Consider the following 23168-nt stretch of genomic DNA (forward strand, 5'->3'; position numbering starts at 1 on the left):
TTTTGCGCTCTTTCTAATCTATATATATGAAAATGAATTGCTATTCGTTAGTCTCGCTAAAACTCGAGAACGACTGGACCGATTTGGCTAATTTTGGTCTTGAATTATTTGTGGAAGTCCAGGGAAGGTTTAAAAGGTGAATAAATAGGAAAATGCTGCTAAATTAAATAAAAACAACACATTTGTTTTTCCTTTGATGTGTCCATACATAATTTCAATGATAGAATTTATTGACGCACGGTTTGACAGTTTTGCTGTGAAACAATTTCATTACGACAGCAGGGTGCATATTTTACGAAGTAATTTTTGATGTTATGATATATTATTGACAAATTCATATAAAAACATTATTTTATTTATCATAGACAGAACAACGTCTGTCGGGTCAGCTAGTAAAATATATAATATTTGTGTGTGTTATGTGTTGCCAGTGATGACATACGGAACACAGACGTGGTGGCTAACTATGGGCCGTATGAGGAAGCTCACTGTTGCTCAGCGGGCAATGGAGAGGGCTGTGCTCGGAGTTACCTTCGGGATCGAATCAGAAATTCAGAGATCCCTAGGAGAACCAAAGTCACCGACATAGACCCAAATGATTGCGAAACTGAAGTGGCAGTGGGCAGGGCACGTAGCTCAGCGGACAGATGGCCGTTGGGGCAGTAAAGTCCTTGAATGGATACCACGTACCGGAAGGCGTAGTGTTGGTAGGCCCAAGATGGACCGACGATTTGGTCAAGATCGCCGGAGTAGGATGGATGAGGGCAGCGCAAGACCGATCGTCATGGCTATTTGGGGGAGGCCTTTGTCCAGCAGTAGAAGTCTTCCGGCTGAAATGATGATGATGATTATATAATATTGCACGCTCATTGTTATTGCTTTAAAATAATCTTAATCAGGCAGGCTGTCCGATCGCTAAGATTCAGCTGTGGAGTAGTAGGATTTACGAGTGAGTCATTTTTTAATAAAACATTTAAATTTATTTATAGATAATGCCTGAACAGCGACTTGGGCTTTATTATAAAAGTGTATACATTTACCCTTAATGATTTGTGTATCTTATTAAGCCTACTAGTAATAATTGTTACAAGCATATTTGAAGGATAGTCCGCACATCTGTTGTGGTTCAACCATACTAATACAAATAGCTACGGCCACACGTCTTTTTGCGGCCATTTCTCTTTCCATTTTTAGGGTCTATAGTTTAAGGTTAATGTAGTATTTTGTGCCCGAACGCTCATGAATAATAATATTTACTCAGGGTCCAAAGTTAGCGGATTTAAAAAAATAAAAACTAGAATTCGTAAGGAACCTTATTTATATTTTTAACTAGTTGACCCGGCAGACGTTGTTCTGCATATAATAAATAAAATAATGTTTTTTTAATGAATTTGTCAAGGACTTTACTACCCCAACGGCCATCTGTCCGCTGAGCTATGTGCCCTGCCCACTGCCACTTCAGTTTCGCAATCATTTGGGTCTATGTCGGTGACTTTGGTTCTCCTAGGGATCTCTGAATTTCTGATTCGATCCCGAAGGAAACTCCGAGCACAGCCCTCTCCATTGCCCGCTGAGCAACAGTGAGCTTCCTCATACGGCCCATAGTTAGCGACCACTTCTGTGTTCCGTATGTCATCACTGGCAACACATAACACACACAAATATTATATATTTTACTAGCTGACCCGACAGACGTTGTTCTGTCTATGATATATAAAATAATGTTTTTATATGAATTTGTCAATAATATATCATAACATCAAAAATTACTTCGTGAAATATGCTCCCTGCTGTCGTAATGAAATTGTTTCACAGCAGAACTGTCAAATCGTGCGTCAATAAATTCTCTCATAGAAATTATGTATGGCACATCAAAGGAAAAACAAATTTGTTGTTTTTATTTACTTTAGCAGCATTTTCCTATTTATTCACCTTTTAAACCTTCTCTGGACTTCCACAAATAATTCAAGACCAAAATTAGCCAAATCGGTCCAGCCGTTCTCGAGTTTTAGCGAGACTAACGAACAGGAATTATATTTATATATATAGAAGATTTAGTGGACCAATGACAGTCTAAAGTCATAAAGGCATTTTTTTTCAAAATTGATTTCTTTAGAATTCTTTTTGATGTCATTTCTTATACTACTACCGCTTCGGAAACAAATGGCGCTCTAAGAGAGAAGAAGCGGCGCAAGAAACTCTCCCAGCATTCTTTTTTTGCGCCCTTTTCAATAAAAATATACAATATTGTACAGTCATTTCTATCGCTATACAATAATCATAATCTAGTCCCAGGCTGTCCGATCATTTAGATATTCAGCAATGGAGTAATAGGATTTACGACAGAGACATTTTTTATAAAACATTTAAATTTATTTATAGATAATGCCTGAACAGTGGCTGGGACTTTATTATAGAAGTGTATACATTTACCCTTAAAGCTATTATGTATCTTATGAAGCCTACTAGAACTAGTTACAAGCAATCCCTTATTTCTAGTGTTATAATAATGAAAATAACTATTAAGAGCAAAAAGTTGACGATGTTTGTGAATATATTATATTAAATTTTCATAAATGTACTGACAATAAACAGTCATAATATTTATTTCTTTAAATTTTTCTTTGAGAGACTGTCTATAACCAAGCTGATATATAGCACGAACAGCTCTCTTTTGCAGAGCAAACACTATATCAATGTCAGCAGCATGACCCCATAGTAATATACCGTACGTATGCTGCGAAAATAACTGAAGTACAATAATCTAGCGGTCGCAGAGCCGAGTCTATCTGCTAGATGGGCAATATGTGGACCCTACTGAAGTTTTTTATCTAACGTGATACCCAAGATGACCGTAGTGTCCACAAGTTCCAATCTCTGGTCATTTATAAGTACGTTGGTTTGTACCTCCGCTGTGTTTGGTGTAACGAACCGTAAACACTTTGTTTTTTTACTGTTTAAGTGCAGATTATTCGTCTCAAACCAACGCACTATCTTTGAGAGTGCATTGTTTACCTCGTCATCAATATCTGCACGTCGCTTCACTTTAAAAATAAGTGAAGTATCATCAGCAAACAATACAATCTCATGGCTATCATCTACCACAAACGGTAGATCGTTAATATATATAAGAAACAAGAAAAGACCGAGAATAGTACCCTGTGGAACACCTATTCCCACAGGTTTACCCGAAGACCGTTTGCCATTTACATCGACTATCTGAACTCTTTCGCTTAAATATGATTTTAACAGATTTAGGGCTCTATTTTTCACTCCATAATGCTTTAGTTTTAGGAGTAAAGTTTCATGGTGGACGCAGTCAAATGCTTTGGACAAATCATAAAAAATGCCCAATGCATCCTGTGACTCTTCCCAGACGTCAAAGATGTGCTCAATGATTCTAGTACCCGCATTAATTGTTGATAAGCCCCTAGTGAAACCAAACTGATTTTTGTTCATTAATTTACAAAAATGCTTTTGTAGCTGTTGAAGCAAAAGTTTATCAAAAATTTTACTAAAAACAGGCAGCACTGAAATCTAATCTAATCATCATCATCTAGTCTAATCATAAGAACGTCATTGAAGTAGACTAATGGGAATTATGTTTCTTAAAAATAATATCACTAAGATAATGATGAGCCATCTATGATTGGACGAGACATCGTGTACTGGTTTAGCGCCAATATCCTACTGTCAAATAGTCATAAAACAAAATATATATTAAAATTTACCGCGCCAAATGTCAAAAGTTTAGATGCGAATATTTTACTAAACGGATTTGGTAAAACCGGTGGAATCTCCTATATTTCTTGGCATTACTCTTAATACCAGCGCGTGCATGTTTTGCAGCATATGCGGTTAAAAAAATTAGACCGTTAACGGACGGCGCGACTAGTATACTTAAGTTATTTTCATAGTATTATGTCCTATGGTATATTGTTATGGAATGTGGGGCAGTGCAGCCGTCATTAATACCATCTTTGTGCTGCAGAAGAGGGCTATTCCTGCTTTTTATAACCTAGGTCCTAAAGAATCATTAAGAGAAAAATATAAAGAATTTTGCACCTGTTGGATCTCAATATATTCTTGATAATGTTCTGTATGTTCATTAACACATTAAGGAATTTGCTAGAAACTTCGACAATCACAATGTTAACAATAGGAACAAACATAAACTTGTTATGCCTACTACTCCAGACCAGGATCTCAGAATATGTACAAAACTACATAAATGATTACAGCATAAATGACTTTCCTAAATGATACCATTATTCACAAAAAGCCCGCTGAATTTCTTGCGCCCGTTCTTCTCAGGTCTGAGGCACACTATTTTGAATGGGTGGTATTTTTGACGTTCAGTAAGTGATTTTAAATTATATTTTGAATAAAATATTTGAGGTTGAATTATAGAAACAATGACTTGTACTTTTTCCCTTCATAATCATACAATTCCATGCTCCCAGCTCACAACGGTCAAGCCACGCCTTAAACTACCTGTATTTTATAGTGTGGAAGTTGTTTTAAATAATAAATTTAAATTTCAAAACACTTTTGCATGAAATTGTATAATGAAACTTTTTGATGAGTAATAAAATTCAATCCAACGCTTTTTTAAACAATAGAGTCAGAAAGGGAAAAAAAAGCTTCAACCATTTATGTGTTGATGAACAAATGTTGTAGTTACGATGAGTTGCGATCGTGAATTATTCCTGGGATTGGTCCAGCCCACGGACGAGTAAAACAAGGACTCCGCGCCGTGATATTAGCAAGTGAAGCACCTTTATGCTAGTGTGTGTGCGGTTACGGGGGATACCAGTTACACAATTTTCTCTCCCGTAAATAATCATATATGACCACAAATACTTTTACATATACATCAAATGCGTACCTATCAAATATATTTAAACCATATCGTTTTTACACTTTTTCACAACGCACGACAGCATTTTTAAATATTTTATTGCGACGCAAACTGATCTGTTACAGACGATGGCAAATCTCATAATGACGACCGATCGGCTTGTATTAGTGTAAGTGTGTGCGTGGGGCTATGTATTTACACGTTTACCCGGCTTGTTTTGGTGCTACTGTTATGTCAGGTGACACGGAGTACTTTTTTTTCTAAATGCAAAGAATAAAAATACTACTTCTTGATAAATTCATTTATTCTAGTTATTTTGACTTAGCTATTCAGAGTTCACTACTGGTATACACATACGAGTGTTATACATAAATATTGCACGGAATTTATCAATCCTAAGAGCACGCAAAACACATTGTTACTCTAACAGTAACACGACACACATTTTATGCACTGTTTATAAAATGCACATAAAATGCGTACCTATTAAATATATTATAACCATATCACACTGAATAGGCACCTTCTGTTTAGGTATCACCAGTTACAACACCACATACACTGACGGACTCATAAACTGTCTTAAAGTTCAGGCTTACTTTCGAATTAATATTTTTCATAAATATGCAAACTATTTAGGTTAAACTAAATGAAAATATCAAGACGGTCCACTAATACGAAAAAAAAATCAAAAATAGAACTACAGTAAAAATAAAATGATATATACCGAGTATACCGAAGGTTTGTAGAGGCAGCTTCTTACAAAAGGAGACCAATTACCGGCAGAACTCGAGCAAACATCCGTGACGACCTGTTTATTGTTTCAACTTCCCTATGAAACAGAGTTGGATGAAGTAAACCTGAGTGCACGAACAAAAAGAAGAAGGCATAAGGAAGCGCGTTTAGACCAGCAAATGCTCCAAAGCAGCTCACAGACAAGCTAATGCGCGTGAACATCTTAATTCTATTGAAGAGCCATGCGCCTCTTGAATATTTTAATTTTAAATATTTGATTTGATTGTGAATCTAAAACATTTTTTAATGAAACAGTCCTTCCATCACTGATATATGTAGCATCCTAAAGTTTTTTTTTTATGGTTAGGAGGACAAACGAGCGTACGGGTCACCTGGTGTTAAGTGATCACCGCCGCCTATACTCTCTTGCAACACCAGAGGAATCACAAGAGCGTTGCCGGCCTTTAAGGAAGGTGTACGCGCTTTTCTTGAAGGTACCCATGTCGTATCGTCCCGGAAACACCGCACAAGGAAGCTCATTCCACAGCTTCGTAGTACGAGGAAGAAAGCTCATTGAAAACCGCACTGTGGAGGACCGCCACACATCCAGATGGTGGGGATGATATCGTGACTTGTGGCGTGTCGTGCGAAGGTGAAATTCGGCGGCGGGAATCAGATTGAACAGCTCTTCGGAACACTCCCCGTGATAAATGCGGTAGAAGACACACAATGAAGCGACGTCTCTACGCAACGCCAAGTGATCCAGCCGTTCACAGAGCGCTAGGTCCCCGACAATTTGAGCTGCTCTGCGTTGCACGCGGTCGAATGGATCGAGCTGAATGAATGAGATGAATGCGCCAGCCGCCAGACCAGAGATGACAGCAATACTCCATGTGAGGCCGGACCCGCGCTTTGTAGAGCGCTAGAATGTGGGCCGGCTTGAAGTATTGCCGTGCTCTATTTATGACGCCCAGTTTCTTCGAAGCCAATTTGGCTTTGCCCTCCAGATGGCCACGGAATTGGCAATCGCTTGAGATTTTGAGACCCAGTATTGCGATACTAGGCGAGGCTTTAAGGGAAGTGTTCTCGAAGAGCGGTGATACGGCAAATGGGGTTTTTTTAGTGGTAAACGCGCAAACTTGAGTCTTCTGGGCGTTAAATTGGACATGGTTCAAGTTACCCCATTCCGCGACCTTGTCGAGAGAGGACTCGATAGAAGACACAAGTTTCTCCCGGCACTGGTCGACGTTTTCCCGAGAGAGACCTGCATGGCCCGTGTATACGGCATCACCAATGCTGTCGTCTGCATAGCAATGTATGTTGGCGGTGTCCAACATATCATTGATATGCAGAAGAAACAGCGTGGGAGATAGCACACAGCCTTGGGGCACTCCAGCGTTCACGGGCTTGGGATTCGAGCAATAACCGTCGACAACCTGTATGCTGCGCCCAGTGAGGAAGCTGGAGGTCCACTTGCATAAGCTGTCGGGAAGCCCAAATGATGGAAGTTTTGCGAGGAGCGTCTTGTGCCATACACGATCAAAGGCCTTCGCTATATCCAGGCCAACTGCCAGGCCTTCCCCTTTGCTTTCAATAGCCGCCGCCCATCTATGTGTTAGGTATACCAGAAGATCGCCAGTCGACCGACCATGGCATAAGCCGTACTGCCGGTCGTTTATCAACTGGTGACCCTCAAGGTATACCAAGAGCTGGCGATTAATTATGCTCTCCATGATTTTGGAGAGTAGAGAGGTAATAGCAATAGGCCTGTAGTTTGCCGGATCCGAACTGTCTCCTTTTTTTTGGGATCGGATGGACAAGGGCTGACTTCCATGAATCAGGTACTACGCCTTTTGAATAAGAGTGCCGGAATAAACTTGTTAGCACCGGCGTCAACTCAGCGGCACACGTTCTAAGCACGATTGGAGAAATGCCATCCGGCCCGCTCGACTTCCTGACGTCCAACGAAAACAGAGCTCGCCTAATAGTTTTCTGTCGGAACTGTACTTCAGGCATGGAGCTCTGACACCGCGGGATGGTCGGCGGTGTTTTTCCGTTGTCGTCAAGAGTCGAGTTGTAGGCAAAAAGAGTGCACAGGAGATCGGCTTTCTATTTTGCCATATGGGCCAGGGTGTCATTCCTCATGTGCAACGGCGGCATGGACGGCTGGTTGAAGTTACCAAGAGCAACTTTCGACAACGACCAGAACTTGCGTGTTCCGGTCGGGTAGCTGGAAAGCTGCTCGCCAATTTTGACGACGTGCTTCGATTTCGCACGTGCGATTTGCCGCTTAAAAAATCTGGAGGCACGGTTATATTTCCTCTTTAGAACTTTGCAGTTCGGATCCTTTGAGCCCAGCGCCGCAACCCAAGTTCGATACGCCTGTTTTTTGCAGTCAGATGCTGCTTTAACTGACGCATAGAACCAGGGCTGTGATCTGCCACCGATCGGTACTACAGAGCTTGGTATAAAAATATCTACGCCCTGCAGTATCACATCGGCTACTGCAACGGCGCAGGCACTAGGATCATCCGAAGGGAAACAAACCCTGCCCCAAGGGGGTAGGTAGGTAAAAAAGGAACGCATACTATCCCAATCTGCTGACTTGTAGTGCCAAACGCGGCGGGTCGCTGGTGGTCTGCGACGTTGGCGTCGGATAGGCACTACACTCCTGACCAGTCAATGGTCGGACGTTCCGAGAGGGGCGTCGACAGAGACCTGGTAACCATCGGGATGTGCAGTCAGCAGAAGATCTAATAAGGACGGCATGTGGCTATCCACATACGGGAGCTGCGTTGGCGACTCAACCAATTGGGACAGACCATACGCCAATGCAAAATTATGCACAGATCGCCCTGCGTAGTCTGTAGTACGTGATCCAAGCCATTCGGCATTGTGCCCGTTGAAATCACCCAAGACTACGATTTCAGCGGAGGGGATCTGAGCAAGCACGTCATCAAATGCCGCTTGAACGCAGCCCATGAGGTGATCCGTTTCTGCGTTACCACTATGGACCTGTAGACACACGCATAGATGCGGACGCGGTCCTCTAAATCTACGCGGAGCCAGAGAGTAGACAGGTCCCTACCCTCAAAATTGCCGAGACGGCGACAGCAGATATCCTCCCTAACGTACACACATACCCCGGCATGAGGCATGAAATTATGCTCAATTTTGTACCCGGGGAACGTTAAATATGACGTATCGCTAGGTCGAGATATCTGCGCCTCCGTAAGGAAACACAAGGCCCGCTGCGCCGTCTCAAGGTGGTGGTGGACGGCGTTTAAGTTGGAGTGAATTCCCCGGATGTTACAAAAGTCCACTTTAGGCGTGGAGCGGGGTGCCGTGGTGTTGCTGCCCTGTTTGTCCTGTGACATACGCGGTACTGTGCCCTCCCCAGAATACGAGGGGCAGCCCGAGCGCGAATGCTCGGGGAGGGATTCTCCGGCTCTACAAGAGCCGGTACCCTCCTGGGGTAATTTCTCTTTAAATACCTCTCTCATATTTTGTTGGGGGGGGAGGAAGGACGGGGAGGGGGGGAGAAGGCATTGTGAATCTAAAACATTTTTTAATGAACAGTCCTGCCATCACTGATATATGTTGCATCCTAAAGTTTTAAATATTTGTATTGATTGTGAATCTAAAACATTTTTTAATGAAACAGTCCTTCCATTACTAATATATGTTGCTTCCATAGTTTTAACTATTTGATTTGATTGTGTATTTTTTAAATCATTACAAGCTGGTTGATTCCTCTGGTGTTGCAAGAGAATGTGGGCGGCGGTGATCACTTAACACCAGGTGACCCGTACGCTCGTTTGTCCTCCTATTCCATAAAAAAAAAGCTTTTATATAGCTTCACCTGTTACGATATTTGTTATCAAACCTTGCAAATTAAATTTGATCCACTTCCCGAAACATCCTTTCCCTGATTGATCTGAAATTTTTGTTTTTGCAAAAGAAAAATATTGAACGTGAAATTATGCTTAATATTATTTAATGTTCTATCACAATGTAACACGCTTTTATTTATAAAAAAAAATTGAGTATGTGATAAAAACGCGATGATTTAATACAAAGTATAGTTTTATGGCCTTACAAATAACTTGGAATAAAGTTACACTTGTGTATAAACTAGGAAAATGCAAACTGTTTAATATATCGCTGACAACACTGTCAATAGAATGATAATCTTGAAGTTTTCCAAATGTCATGCACCTTGCAAATAAACACGGGAAACGTTATATGTCCGAACAAACCAATCTTAGGCAAAATGTGTATTTGTAAATATGTTCCATATTCTTGGTTTATTCTCATCTCTGGTATAACTTCGAACCAAGCTTATTTGTAAGGCGTTACTGTGTTATTAGTGATATTAGATATTCCTCTTATGAGGTTTAAATTATTATTTTCAAATTTGTAGTTCTTTTTATTAACAATAACATAATGAAAGCTTGTTGTTAAAAAGTTATTTTGTTCTGATTTTTTATATGAAACATTCCTGCCATTACTGATTGATTGTTGAGTTCATAAATTTGAATATTTGATATTTTTCCAAAATGGTCTTAGATCTAAGGACAATTTTGAATGAACAGTCCTATGCCATCATATTTATATTGAGCTGTGGCATTAATAAATCAAATTATATAATTAAAATATGCATCTAAGAAATTTTGAATGAAACAGTCCTGCCATGCCATGACTTGTGGATGTGATGCATTCATAAATATTTAATAATTCATATGGAAATTTTCAATTAATTAATAATGTTGTTGTAAGCATATATCTTAATTTAAATTATTAAAGGGTACAGCAGAGTTACAAGTCTTTTTTTTACAAATATGTTAAAATTCGTTTCGTATAAAATATTATTACAATAACTGTTACACTTTAGAGTGATTTTAAATTCAAATGTATGAACCCTATTTTATGTACCACGACATTGAGTTCTCCTTAATATAAATTGATGTCCTGCTAATAATAAAATACAAAATGTAAGCTTCAGCCACAGTCATATTAACATTTTCAATTTTGGTTACTTATCAAGTTCAGTGAACAAAAAGAATACTATTCAAACAAAGACAATAATAATATATATACAAACTTTATTATAACCAAATTAAATGTTATAAAATAGTGATTGAGTCAAATATTAAAATGTGAAGTGGCTTCATTTTTCAAAGACATATTATCATTAATATGCAACACTAATTACTTATTGTTTAATAATTTAAATACATTATACAAATTTATTTTACAAGTAATTATATTTTAAATCCGTTAAAGTTCCGACGAGGAACCAATAGCTATAACAATATGCACATAGTTATAAACAGAAAGTATTCAGTCATACTACAAGATATACACATTTACATTTTCTGTTTCCTATGGATATTCCTACGCGACTCTTTTAATACGATCACACTATATGACCAACTCACAATTAAATAACTGATATAATATTATACAAAGTTCTGTTAACAAAACTTAAGGAAAAAATATAAAACGTCTAACGTCTCTTAATCACATTCGAAATCCGTGTGGTAATTCTGCATCCTATCAGCGGCGGGTGGGTTGGAATTTGTTGAGTTTGCTTGTGGTGCAGCTCCGGGCCTTGCGGCGATAAACTGTCGGATCTGGATCCTTGCGTGAGGCGCCCCCGCCGGGTTCGCACCGTTGAGCATCCAGTTACCGAGCGGCAGGCTCATCCACCTACCGGGAAGGCCGGGCATGGCGATGGGTACATTGGGGCCATTCGGTGCATTGAGGCCATTGGGTGTGTTAGGTACATGGCGGGTGTTAGGTGCATTTGGGATGTTAGGTGTATTGGGAGTGTTAGGTACATTGGGAGTGTTAGGTACATTGGGAGTGTTGGGTACATTGGGAGTGTTAGGTACATTGGGGCTGTTGGGTACATTGGGTGTGTTGGGTACATTGGGGCTGTTGGGTACATTGGGGGTGTTGAGTCCATTGGGAGCAGAAGGGGCGCGCGGCGGCATACTTCCCGGCCGGTACGATCTAATCACCACCTGAGGCACTGAGGATAAGAAAAACTGACCTTAATATAAATGTATCAGTAATATTTGGCGGAGGCGGCTGTAAGTAATACAGTCATTAATCAGTAACAACCATATGACAGATAGTGTGGTGAGCTCTCTATGTATGTCATTTTCACCATCCTTGTTGACTCTGATCAGAGCTCGCATGTTCTTTACGGACCGTCGCTGTTTTAAATGTAACAATGTATATTATTCTAAACGTACCATAATTACTCATATTTTAACAAAATGTAGCAATGTGAATGATTCTATACTCAAAATCATGGCTAGTTTTGGCAAACTGTGGGAATGTAGGTATATTAAACAGTATGTATTTTACATTTATGATTTAAATGTAGCCACATACTTGTTATAGCATTTGCTGACGATACACAAAACATGAACAAAATCGGTGCTCTAATCAGGTCAATATGTAGAATTGTAATTTTGAGCGAATATCAACGTGCTGTACATTAATTGTGTCACTGGGTCAATGGCTCTATGAACTTAAATCTTTACACATCAAAATGCGACGTTGCCAACCCGCGCGCTTTATGTTCAAAGACGCTGGTCGTTTCCGTTTGTCGGACAAAACAGAAGCGATGTTGCCTTGTTTCCTGTTCGCCTCTCGCGGTGACTTCAAACGCGTCGGACGATCCTAAAGCGAAAGAACGCGAACGGGCATAGGGTAAGGCAAAATCTATTTATAAGTAACTTCTTTTAACAGAAATAATACCCGATAGAAAAAGCTATTCAACTATAAATACTTAGTGCACTGTGTTTCTGAAAATAGAAATATCATAAAAAAACCTTAAAACACTACGCACTAAGTATTTAACTTATTATTTTTTTGTTTAAGTAGTTAACAGAAAGGAATCACAGGAGCGTTGCCGGGGTTTTAAAAAGGTGTATAGGCTTATTTTAAAGATATCCATGACAAGGAAGAAAATTCTTTGAAAAGGGCACTATAAGGAAACGCCAGACATCCTGATGGTGGAGATGATATCTTAATTTGTGGCGAGTCGTGCGAAAGTGGAATTCGGCGGCAGGAGTTATGTCAAGCAGTTGTTCGGACAATCCCAGCAACGCCAAGTGACCGGTTTTTTTGTGCGAGTGAGGAACTTAATCCGAACGAGTCTGGCCCGATCGTACTGTCGTCATAGGACGACAGCATGAGACTCTCACATCAAAAAATACTTGTAGTCACTCACAACTCACAAAACAGTAGTTTTTTGAGTCAGTAAAGAAGTGTTTTGTAGTTCTTTTGTATATATTTGTCAACACCTGCATTAAGATTTGCTTGAAAAAATATTTGCATGCTGTAAATATTGCCATTGTGTAAACCACAAAAATTATTAAAATTATACTCACGATACATAATAATATTGAATTACAGAAAAATTTTAATTTAGCGGATCTCACAGTTTTAAATAAATATAATATTTTAAAATGTAATTTATAGTGTAAAATACAATATTTTTACTATGACGGGGACCTGTACCATACCAAACGCATATATCGTCCACGTATTTAACCTACATTGACAAATATTATCACGGCGAGAACCAACCACGAAAATTACGTTGGGCGAATGCGCATGACTAGGCTCTGGTCAAATCGCTAATCCTAGACTCAATACCAACAACACTCTTTTTTTTATGCATTTATAGTTTACGGTATCGTGACTTTATTGTGTGACAACACTGCTTGGATGTTTTATGTGTTGCCTGGCATGTGTGATGGCGTACAATATTACTCACGTCGAAATGAGAACCGCGGTCGGTTGGCGCCAGCGGGTGTAGTGCCGCAGGTAGGTGTAGTGCCGCTGGTAGGAGCAGTGCCGCAGGTAGGAGCAGTGCCGCAGGTAGGAGCAGTGCCGCAGGTAGGAGCAGTGCCGGTGGCGGCAGCGGGCCCGCGGGCGGGAGGCAGCACCATGGGCCGGCCGCACAGCGGGCACGGACACCGGAAGCAGCGCGGCGGCGGCGTGGGCGGCCGCTCCTCGCCTGGTGGTGCCGGGTGACCTGCAGGAGGTGGCCATCACGGTGTAACCATCACGAGTACCGGATGTATTGCACATCCACTCGTTGTCATCATTTTTTTTGATTTGATTTAGTCAATGTTATTAATGTGACTGTTTATTTACGTATCAGTTTGATAGACTTGGAAACACCGCGCGCATAGAATAGCGCTGTAGTTAACACTGCACGTGGAAAAAAGCTGCCTGAGAACTGCACTCCAGACAAATGCTATGTAAATAAAATGTTATACTCGAAATGACTTACCAGCAGTCTGCTGCGGATGTTGCGAACAGGATGTGCCACCGCTAGACGCCGTAGTGGCTGTAGTAGTAGGGACCGTGACTGTGGGCTCACTGGTCGCTCTAGTTGTGTGAGGTTCACTCTTTGGGCGTGATGCATTTGTTTCACTTGAACCTGTTTGTGCCATAGGCTCACTTGATGCATTTTGATTACTCTCCGAGCTCATTGTATTTGGCTGTTCAGTGCTTGGTTGTGCCCTATGGCAGAGTGGGCAGAAAGCCAACTGTTCTGAAATATGACATTGATATTGTTATAAAATCAGTATTAAATAATATGTAACTAGATTTAGAATTTTATTAAATTCACTGAATGTATAATTTTCAAAGAAATAAAAAAAAACAGGAGCTCTGGACTTGCACCACTGCACTTATTTGGCTCCCACATTCCATCTTAAGTGGGTGACGGGCAGTGATTTCATATAACGCTAAATACCTAGTAAAAACCTTTGATATGCACTGATGACTATCTGTGGATGTAATTCCACGGTACGAGGGCTGCACTAAAAGTATCGGGAATGGAATATTTCCACTGTCCCTGTCATATTAAAATCTTTTTAATTGAAAACTCCATGGTTTTAAAAATCGAATACCATTTATTTATTTAAAAAAAGATTCTCGGTCTTTCCACTAGGTCTTGTCAAACTTGTTTAGTCGTTGAGAAAATGAAATTGACTCGAGAAAATTCTAGAGCGATGATTTATTATAACTTTCGAAGTGGCTTAACACAAAAACAGTGTGTTGACCGGATGATTTCTGCATTTGGTGATGAAGCCCCATCCAAAACCACAATGTGTCGCTGGTTTGCTGAATTTCAACGTGGACGTGTCAAACTCAGTGATGATCCCCGTCAAGGTCATCCAAAAACTGCAGTCACCAAAGAAACCGTTGATGCTGTGCGTAAGCTGATTGAGGAAGATCGACATGTGTCATCGAAGGCCTTTGATCGTGTATGGCACAAGGCGCTCCTCTCAAAACTTCCATCATTTGGGCTTCCCGAGAGCTTACGCAAGTGGACCTCCAGCTTCCTCACTGGGCGTAGCATACAAGTCGTTGTTAACGGTTTTTGCTCGAATCCCATGCCCGTGAATGCTGGAGTTCCCCAAGGCTGTGTGCTATCTCGCAAGCTGTTTCTTCTGCATATCAATGATATGCTGGACACCTCCAACATTCATTGCTATGCAGACGACAGCACTGGTGATGCCGTATACATGGGCCATGCAGGTCTCTCTCGGGAAATCGTGCCGGGAGAAACTTGTGTCTTCTATCGAGTCCTCTCTCGAGAAGGTCGCGGAATGGGGTAAATTGAACCTTGTCCAATTCAACCCCCAGAAGGCTCAAGTTTGCGCGTTTACCACTGAAAAATCCCTATTTGCCGTATCACCGCTCTTCGACAACACTTCCCGCAAAGCCTCGCCTAGTATGTATAGTAATACTGGGTCTCGAAATCTCGAGCGATTGCCAATTCCGTGGCCACCTGGAGGGCAAAGCCAAATTGGCTTCGAAGAAGCTGGGCGTCATCAATAGAGCACGGCAATACTTCAAGCCGGCCCACATTCTAGCGCTCTACAAAGCGCAGGTCCGGCCACACATGGAGTATTGCTGTCATCTCTGGTCTGGCGCACCCCAGTATCTGCTCGATCCATTTGACCGCGTGCAACGCAGAGCAGCTCGAATTGTCGGGGACCCAGTGCTCTGTGAACGGCTAGATCACTTGGCGTTGCGTAGAGACGTCGCTTCATTGTGTGTCGTCTACCGCATTATTTTATCACGGGGAGTGTTCCGATGAGCTGTTCAACCTGATTCCTGCCGCCGAATTCCACCTAAGCACGACACGCCACAAGTTAGGACATCATCCCCACCATCTGGATGTGTGGTGGTCCTCCACAGTTCAAGGAGCTTTCTTCCACGTACTACACAAGCTGTGGAATGAGCTTCCTTGTGCGGTGTTTCCGGGACGATATGACATGGGTACCTTCAGAAAAGCGCGTACACCTTCCTTAAAGGCCGGCAACGCTCTTGTGATTCCTCTGGTGTTGCAAGAGAATGTGGGCGGCGGTGATCACTTAACACCAGGTGACCCGTACGCTCGTTTGTCCTCCTATTCCATAAAAAAATGTGACATACCGCGAAATTCAGGCAACTTTAGACATTGGCATGAGTCAAATACAAATAATCTTGCATGAACAATTAGGTGTAAAAAAGTTTTTTTCCCGATGTATACCGCATTTTTTCTGTGAAGGGCAAAAAGCGGCTCGTGTTACTTGGTGCGTCAGAACTCTCGAAAGATTCCACGCAGGATCCTCAATGCTGTATACAACATCGTATCAGGTGACGAATCCTGGGTATACGCGTACGAACCCGAAACAAAAAACCAGTTACGAGTTTGGGTGTTCGAAAATGAGTTAAAGCCAACAAAAATTGTTCGTTCACGGAGTGTTGCAAAAAAAATGGTGGCCACGTTTGTCTCCAAAACCGGCCATGTTGCGACCTTTCCTCTTGAGGGGCAAAGAACGGTTAATGCAGAATGGTATGCTAGCATTTGTTTGCCACAGGTCGTTTCTGAACTAAGTAAAGAGAACTGGAACCGCCGCATCATCCTCCATCACGACAATGCGAGTTCTCACACCGCGCAAAGAACAACACAGAACAGTTTTTAGAGCAAGAAAAAAAAAAGAATTAAAAGACCATCCGCCGTACAGCCCCGACCTAAGCCCTAATGATTTCTATACTTTCCCTAAAATAGAGAATAAATTGCATGGGCAGAGATTTTCATCACCTGAAGAAGCTGTGGACGCCTACAAAACGGCCATTTTGAAGACCCCAACTTCCGAATGTATATTTTGATAGATATATTCTGATGGCACTGTAAGTATATTTATTTCTTTAAACAGATTTCGCAATGAGTCTCGACTTCCAAGACCGTATATAGCGCGAATAGCTCTCTTCGGCAAAATGAAAATGTTATCATTATCGGCCGCCGTACCCCAGAGCAAAACACCGTAAGACATAACACTGTGGAAGTACGCAAAATATACCAGTCTAACCGTTGCTATATCCGATAGTTGCCTCATTTTCCAAACGGCGTACAAAGCCGAACTTAATTTAGATGACAATTTCTCAATATGGGGCCCCCATTGCAATTTAGAATCTAGTGTACCTCCTAGGTGTTCCTGTATCAGAAACTAAGTCTAGAGTTACATTATTTACTTTAACTATTTGTTCAGTAAATGTAGCATTTGGTAAAGAGAATTTAATACATTTAGTTTTACCTTCATTCAACAAAAGATTATTTGCAGAAAACCAGTTAGAAACAACGTTGAGGGCATTATTAGTTCCAATGATCTCTCTGTCTTTTCTATTTACTCTAAATATCATCGATGTATCATCGGCGAACAAAACTATATCTGACATTTTATCTACTAGATATGGAAGATCATTGATATAAACTAGGAACAGGAAAGGACCCAGTATAGAACCCTGAGGCACTCCCATTTTTATTGAGGAACCTGCAAAGTGACACCGTCGATGGACACTATTTGCTCCCGACCGGACAAATAGGAAATTATCATATCCAAAGATATTCCAGAGACTCCATAGAATTACAGTTTTACAATTAACGTACGATGATCGACGCAGTCGAATGCCTTCGAGAGATCACAGACACCCAGAGCATCGTGCGACGTCTCCCCAGGTCATCAGCACAGATTTGATAAGAGTAGATCCCGCATCTTGAGTGGACCGGCCTTTTGTAAATCCGAATTGGTTTTTACGTAATATTCCATTCATATTAAAGTGTGCCAACAGTTGCTCAAACATGATTTTTTCGAATATTTTACTTAACGCTGGCAATATAGATATGGGCCTATTATTAGCAGGATTATTCGAGCAGCCAGTCTTAAATATGGGCACTACCTTGCTTATCTTCATTAAATCGGGAAAGACACCATCACTTACACAGCAATTAAAAATAGCCGGCAAAATCGGAGCAATATTTTGTATAATAGACAGTATAATGGACTGCCTGTTAAGGTTGTTACCGTTACAGCCTTAACAGACAGTCCCCATAGGTCTTCCGTACCATTCATTTTTATACTTTTGAAAGCTTTTATTATATCATTCTTAGTTACAAATTTAAAACTAAATGTGGTCAAATTAGGTTTAATGCTGTTCTTTAAAAGAAGTTCAGTTGAATTTGGTGATGATGAAAGATACTTTGTGGTTTCTATAGGTATATTTGTAAAAAAAATAAAGAAATAATTGGCAACAGTGAGTTTATCTGAAACTAACTCGTCATTAACATTTAGAGTTATTGGTGAATCAATAATCCTTGCTTTGCCAGTCTCAGAGTTAATAATTGGCCAAGTTGATTTTATTTTATTATCAGATTCCTTGTTTTTATCTCTGATATACATAGATTTAGCTTTGATGCAAGCTTTTTTTTAAAGTTTCGAATAATTTCTGACATAATTATGGAAGTTGACATAAGGTGTATAGGACCTTCTGTCATACAGTTCATATAATACATCCCTTCTCTTGCGTATGCCAGTTATTGCCCAAGTACTAAATTGAATCTGGTTTGTATTAGCCTTAATAGATTTTACTTTACATATTTTAATAAGACATTAAATTCCTCATAGATGCAATAGAATAGTGTGCTTTACATATCATTAGGGCTGTCTGAATTTGGAGCCAAGTTACATAATTTATTTCCTATGTTTTCACAGAATTTGTTTAACTTTGATTTTGTTAATGATCTAAATATAATTACTGGACTAACTGTTCTCAGATTATTATAAATTAATGTAATCATTTGACATTTATGATTGGAGCGGACTCCATTTTTTAAGCACTTTTCAACAACTTCTAAGTTTATAATTATATTGTCAATGCAGATAGCTGAAGTTGGTGTGATTCTAGTGGGCTCGCTCGACAGAAAGGCAGGAAATATCTCTTCGTTCTTGAATTTTATATTGTCTGTCACTAATATTAGTAACACATAGTGGGCAGGGCACATAGTTCAACGGATAGATGGCCGTTGGGGCAGTAAAGTCCTCGAATGGCGACCACGTACCGGAAAGACGCAGTTTTAGTAGGCAAGCATCTGGTCAAGATCGCCAGAATACGTTGGATGAGGCCAGCCCGAGACCGATCGTCGTGGAAATGTTTGGGGGAGGCCTCCGTCCAGCAGTGGACGTCTTCCGGCTGATGATGATGAGACCAGATATTTTAGTATATTTCTATTATTAGTTGTTGGTGCTAGTGTGACTGACCGCCGTTCAGGTTGATCGTGAAGGCGGTGGCGGGCCCGCCGTGCGCCGTGTAGGTGGGCGGGGCGCGGGCGGGCGCGGTGCCCTCGGGCAGCAGCGTGCGGCGGCAGATGGGGCACGTGGCGTGCAGCTGCAGCCACGGCGTGATGCAGCCCGCGTGGAACACGTGCGAGCACTCCAGCCGCGACAGGGTCTCACCTGCAATCATATAATATTGAGCCTCATATTGATAATGTTATTAATAAATCTTCAAAAATGCTAGGCTTCATCATCCGTAACTGTGAAAAATTCCGCAATCCAACAACTAAAATAACCCTGTATAATGCTTATGTGCGCAGTAATCTAGAATACTGTAGCAACGTTTGGTCTCCTCAATATAACATTCATCAATTAAGAGTTGAACGCATTCAAAAACGGTTCTTATGGCACCTTGCTTTTTCTTGTGGGGTACATAAGCAATTGCCATCGTACTGCGATAAGTGGTTAATTTTCTCCCATACCACGTCTATCAAGAACTTATAACTCCATCTGTGGTAAAGTAGATATTTTTAAAGATTCTTTACCTGCTTTTAAAAAAAAAATTACGAGATTGTTAGGCGCCTAAATATGATTAATATTCTTCTTCTTCTTTCTTTTTTTCCTTCTTTTCAAATTTGTATCTTGATTTTATAATTTTATAATTTTTTTGGAAGCAAAGACTGTGCATGTTGTGACACCTTAATTTGTTGTACATTCAACTCATAATTTGTTAATATTTGATATATTTTAAGCGTATTAGAATGTAACAACTACTGGTTGTCAAATAAATAAATATAAGTATATCTAACTCTGTGTCTTACATAATCCAGATCAAATGGGCAAGTCTCTTGCTGTTAGACAACCGATAAAAACATGCCAACAATACTAGTTTAGTGAGCGTGACAAGGTACGTCTTACACTCGCGATTTGCATGACACTTTGTGTTAGTGTGCTTGCATTGCTCAAAATAAAGCTCAAATTTTTCGACGATTTAACAGCTATCATATTCGATCTAGACGTATAAAGGATCTAGGCTCTATCTATTCGTTTATTTTGTTTTTACCAGTTCAAGAAAGCTATAAATTAGTGACGCCCTTCCATGTTACCGATTCGATATGAAATATCGATTAAGGAAAAGTTTCAATCGATTTAAAACATCGAAATATTTTTAGTTTAAAATATATCAATTATTCGTTTATTAGTTTCTAGACTTATGGGTCATTGTAATAAATAATATTTAAATATTTTAATAGAAATTGTATTATGTGCATAGCTGTAACTATGCAGATTATGGCAGCCGTCAAAAAATAAATAAATGAACAGAGTTATTGTCCTTTACTCTTAGTTTGTACTTAAAGTCCAAGGTTTCGACTTAATTCCTAGCAAATAATCAATCTTGGAGTCATATATACTATTTTTATTTCCCCTTTTTTTTATTAAATTTACAAAAACAATACTAAATTTAGTCAAATTACTTAAATGATATAATCAATAAATCGCATTCAGGAACTGTTTTATGTTTGATTGTTTGTTATGCACAAGGCACTTCACTAAGTGGGCGTTACCCGTCATTTAAGTACGACATTACTCTAGTAAATAATTTAAAAAAAAACAGTTATTTATAGGCATAAGCTGTCAAATCCTACTAATATTATAAATGTGAAAGTTTGTATGTCTGAATGTATGTTTAACCTTTACAATATTATAGCTTATACACCAGAATAACACAAAGCCTATAATTTATAAAACTATAGTGTGAATTATCCAAAATATAAAAGAAGTAAGAAGTAAGCAGAACAGAAATCTGCAATCTGCAAGATATTCATGCTCGCTCCTAAAAAATCACAGGAGTTACAAATATTCTTAATAATGTTTAATGAAAATGTTTATCTTAAATAATCCTACAAAAAAGTGAAGGGCGGTCGGACGACTGCGGACGGGGTGCGGGGAAGGGGTCGCTCATAACTGAGTGCGTGACCCGAATGCATGATACAAGAGCATGTAAATATTGTCGAACGCGGACGCCGGCCGGGCAGACAGCGTTGAAGGTTGTGTCCTTAATGCGAATTAATGATTCATTCAGTCAGAGCTTGCCAGAACGAGAAAATAATCATAGACATAAGTTAAATTTTTATACATACCTTGACATGTCGTCATGGTCTTTTCCATTTTATGGACACCAATAAGTTTATTGGAAAGTATTTTTATTTTATTTTTGACTGACTACTTTATTATCTTTCTAAATATTGTATTCGACAAATAGCACATGTGCTAAATTATTATCTTAGTAACTTATCCTGTTCGGTGGACAGACAGACACCTGCTTCTATTGAGCAGGTTAGTAGTACCTTTGGTATTAAATTTGTGGAATATTTTCCAAACCATTTAAACTAGTTTATAAGACAACTGAGAACAACTCCGGCAGAAATTTGAAATCTAATACAACAAAAAATAATAACTTGAATATTATCATTACATTATTATTTTGTAATAATTTACACACACCCGTATTAGATAAATTCAATAATAAAAATTGTATTAACCTGGTGCACCAAAATATTCAGGGCTTGTCTGGGAAACACTTGGAAATTGAGTCGTTTTTAAATAATAATAATATTGATATACTTTGTTTAACAGAACATTGGTTAAAAAGTCATCAGCTTATGTTTAATTTTGGCAACCACCAGGTTGCTAGTTCTCTCTAATACTGATTCATAACAGTTTAAGATATAAAGAACGTTTAAGGTATAAATTATGGATGAAGTATTATTTAAAATTAGTAATAAAAATAATAAAAATATTCTTGTTTGTGGAGATTTTAATGTCAATTTATTAGTTGAATCCAGCCTGAGCACTAAGCTAATATCCCTATTTCGATGCTATAATTCTTTTCACAATTCGTGCCATCTATAAATTAGGACCACAAGTGTCACTAAGGGAAAAATTTAGGGAAATAAAAGTTTTGACTTTGACATCGCAATACATATATGAAAACCTTGTTCATGTAAAAAAAAATCGTTTAAAAAAATTAGTGACACTCATAATGTCAATACTAGAAATAGGAATAGACTTGCTGTTCATGTAAGTCGACTTCAAAAGGTCACAAATTCTTTCAGAGGTCTGTGTATACGTTTTTATAATAAGGTCCCTATTGACATTCAGAAATTACCTTTAAATGAATATAAATCAGTGCTAAAGAAAAAGTTATATACAAAAGGGTACTATAAAATATCTAAAGAACCCCTGGGACTGAGCTGCTGGGCTGTTACATGTGTCTTAGTTTGATAAATGTCATTATAGTTATATAATTTAAATATTAATATTGTTTCTGTTTTTAATCAATTTTAATAAGAATAATAATAATTATCATGATATGTAATTTGAAACAAAATTGTAAGTAGAGCAATTAGTAAGTATTGCATAATATGTTGATGAACATGAATTGTTTTGTTATTCGGTAGATTTCTCGTGACAGGTATCGTCATGCTCGCTTAAATGCCTCTGCTTGTGGCGGCGACGTGGGGCGGGTCGTTCCTTTCCCTAAAATATGGTCGAGGGAGGCGATGGCTGGTCCATGCGTCATGCTCGTGAACGGGTGCTACTCGTGGTGGCTGGATTATCTTGTTACCGGGAGGTCTACTTGATGTGTTTTTTATTATTATTATTTTCTATAAAGTTAAAGTTATTATATATTTTATTTTATGAAATGCTTACATAATGCCTCTATTTATTTACGGTATGTGTGGATTGATGCATTTACTATACTCAATAACTCTTGTGTTTATAAGTATTAATTTACTTTTTTTTTTTGACTTACTCGTGTAAGCCTTTAAGTTTTTGACATTTGAGTATTTTTGTTGCGTCACTTTGCATATATTGTAATTGAAATGATTTGAAAAACAATTAAAATGTAAATCTTGACTTAAAAGAGT

At 39.3% G+C, this 23168-nt stretch overlaps 1 protein-coding gene and 1 long non-coding RNA gene across 2 annotated transcripts in view; one reads left to right on the top strand and one right to left on the bottom strand.

The window, feature by feature from the left end:
- The first annotated feature begins 230 nt into the window (after window positions 1-230).
- The window catches only part of LOC126975538 (uncharacterized), a 71508-nt gene continuing 48570 nt past the window's right edge, over window positions 231-23168 (top strand). Inside the window, exon 1 of the long non-coding RNA XR_007731750.1 lies at window positions 231-384. This is a non-coding gene — a long non-coding RNA (uncharacterized LOC126975538). The remainder of the gene's footprint in view (window positions 385-23168) is intronic.
- Window positions 10677-23168, bottom strand: part of LOC126975496 (sporozoite surface protein 2) — a 29898-nt gene continuing 17406 nt past the window's right edge. Inside the window, exons 6-9 of the mRNA XM_050823422.1 lie at window positions 19222-19416; window positions 13917-14180; window positions 13395-13655; window positions 10677-11633 (exon numbers count right to left, since the gene is read on the bottom strand). Coding sequence (XP_050679379.1) covers window positions 11116-11633; window positions 13395-13655; window positions 13917-14180; window positions 19222-19416 — 1238 coding nt within the window. The 3' untranslated portion in view covers window positions 10677-11115. The remainder of the gene's footprint in view (window positions 11634-13394; window positions 13656-13916; window positions 14181-19221; window positions 19417-23168) is intronic.

The sequence above is a fragment of the Leptidea sinapis genome, chromosome 36, assembly GCF_905404315.1.
Source record: "Leptidea sinapis chromosome 36, ilLepSina1.1, whole genome shotgun sequence".
NCBI lineage: Eukaryota > Metazoa > Arthropoda > Insecta > Lepidoptera > Pieridae > Leptidea > Leptidea sinapis.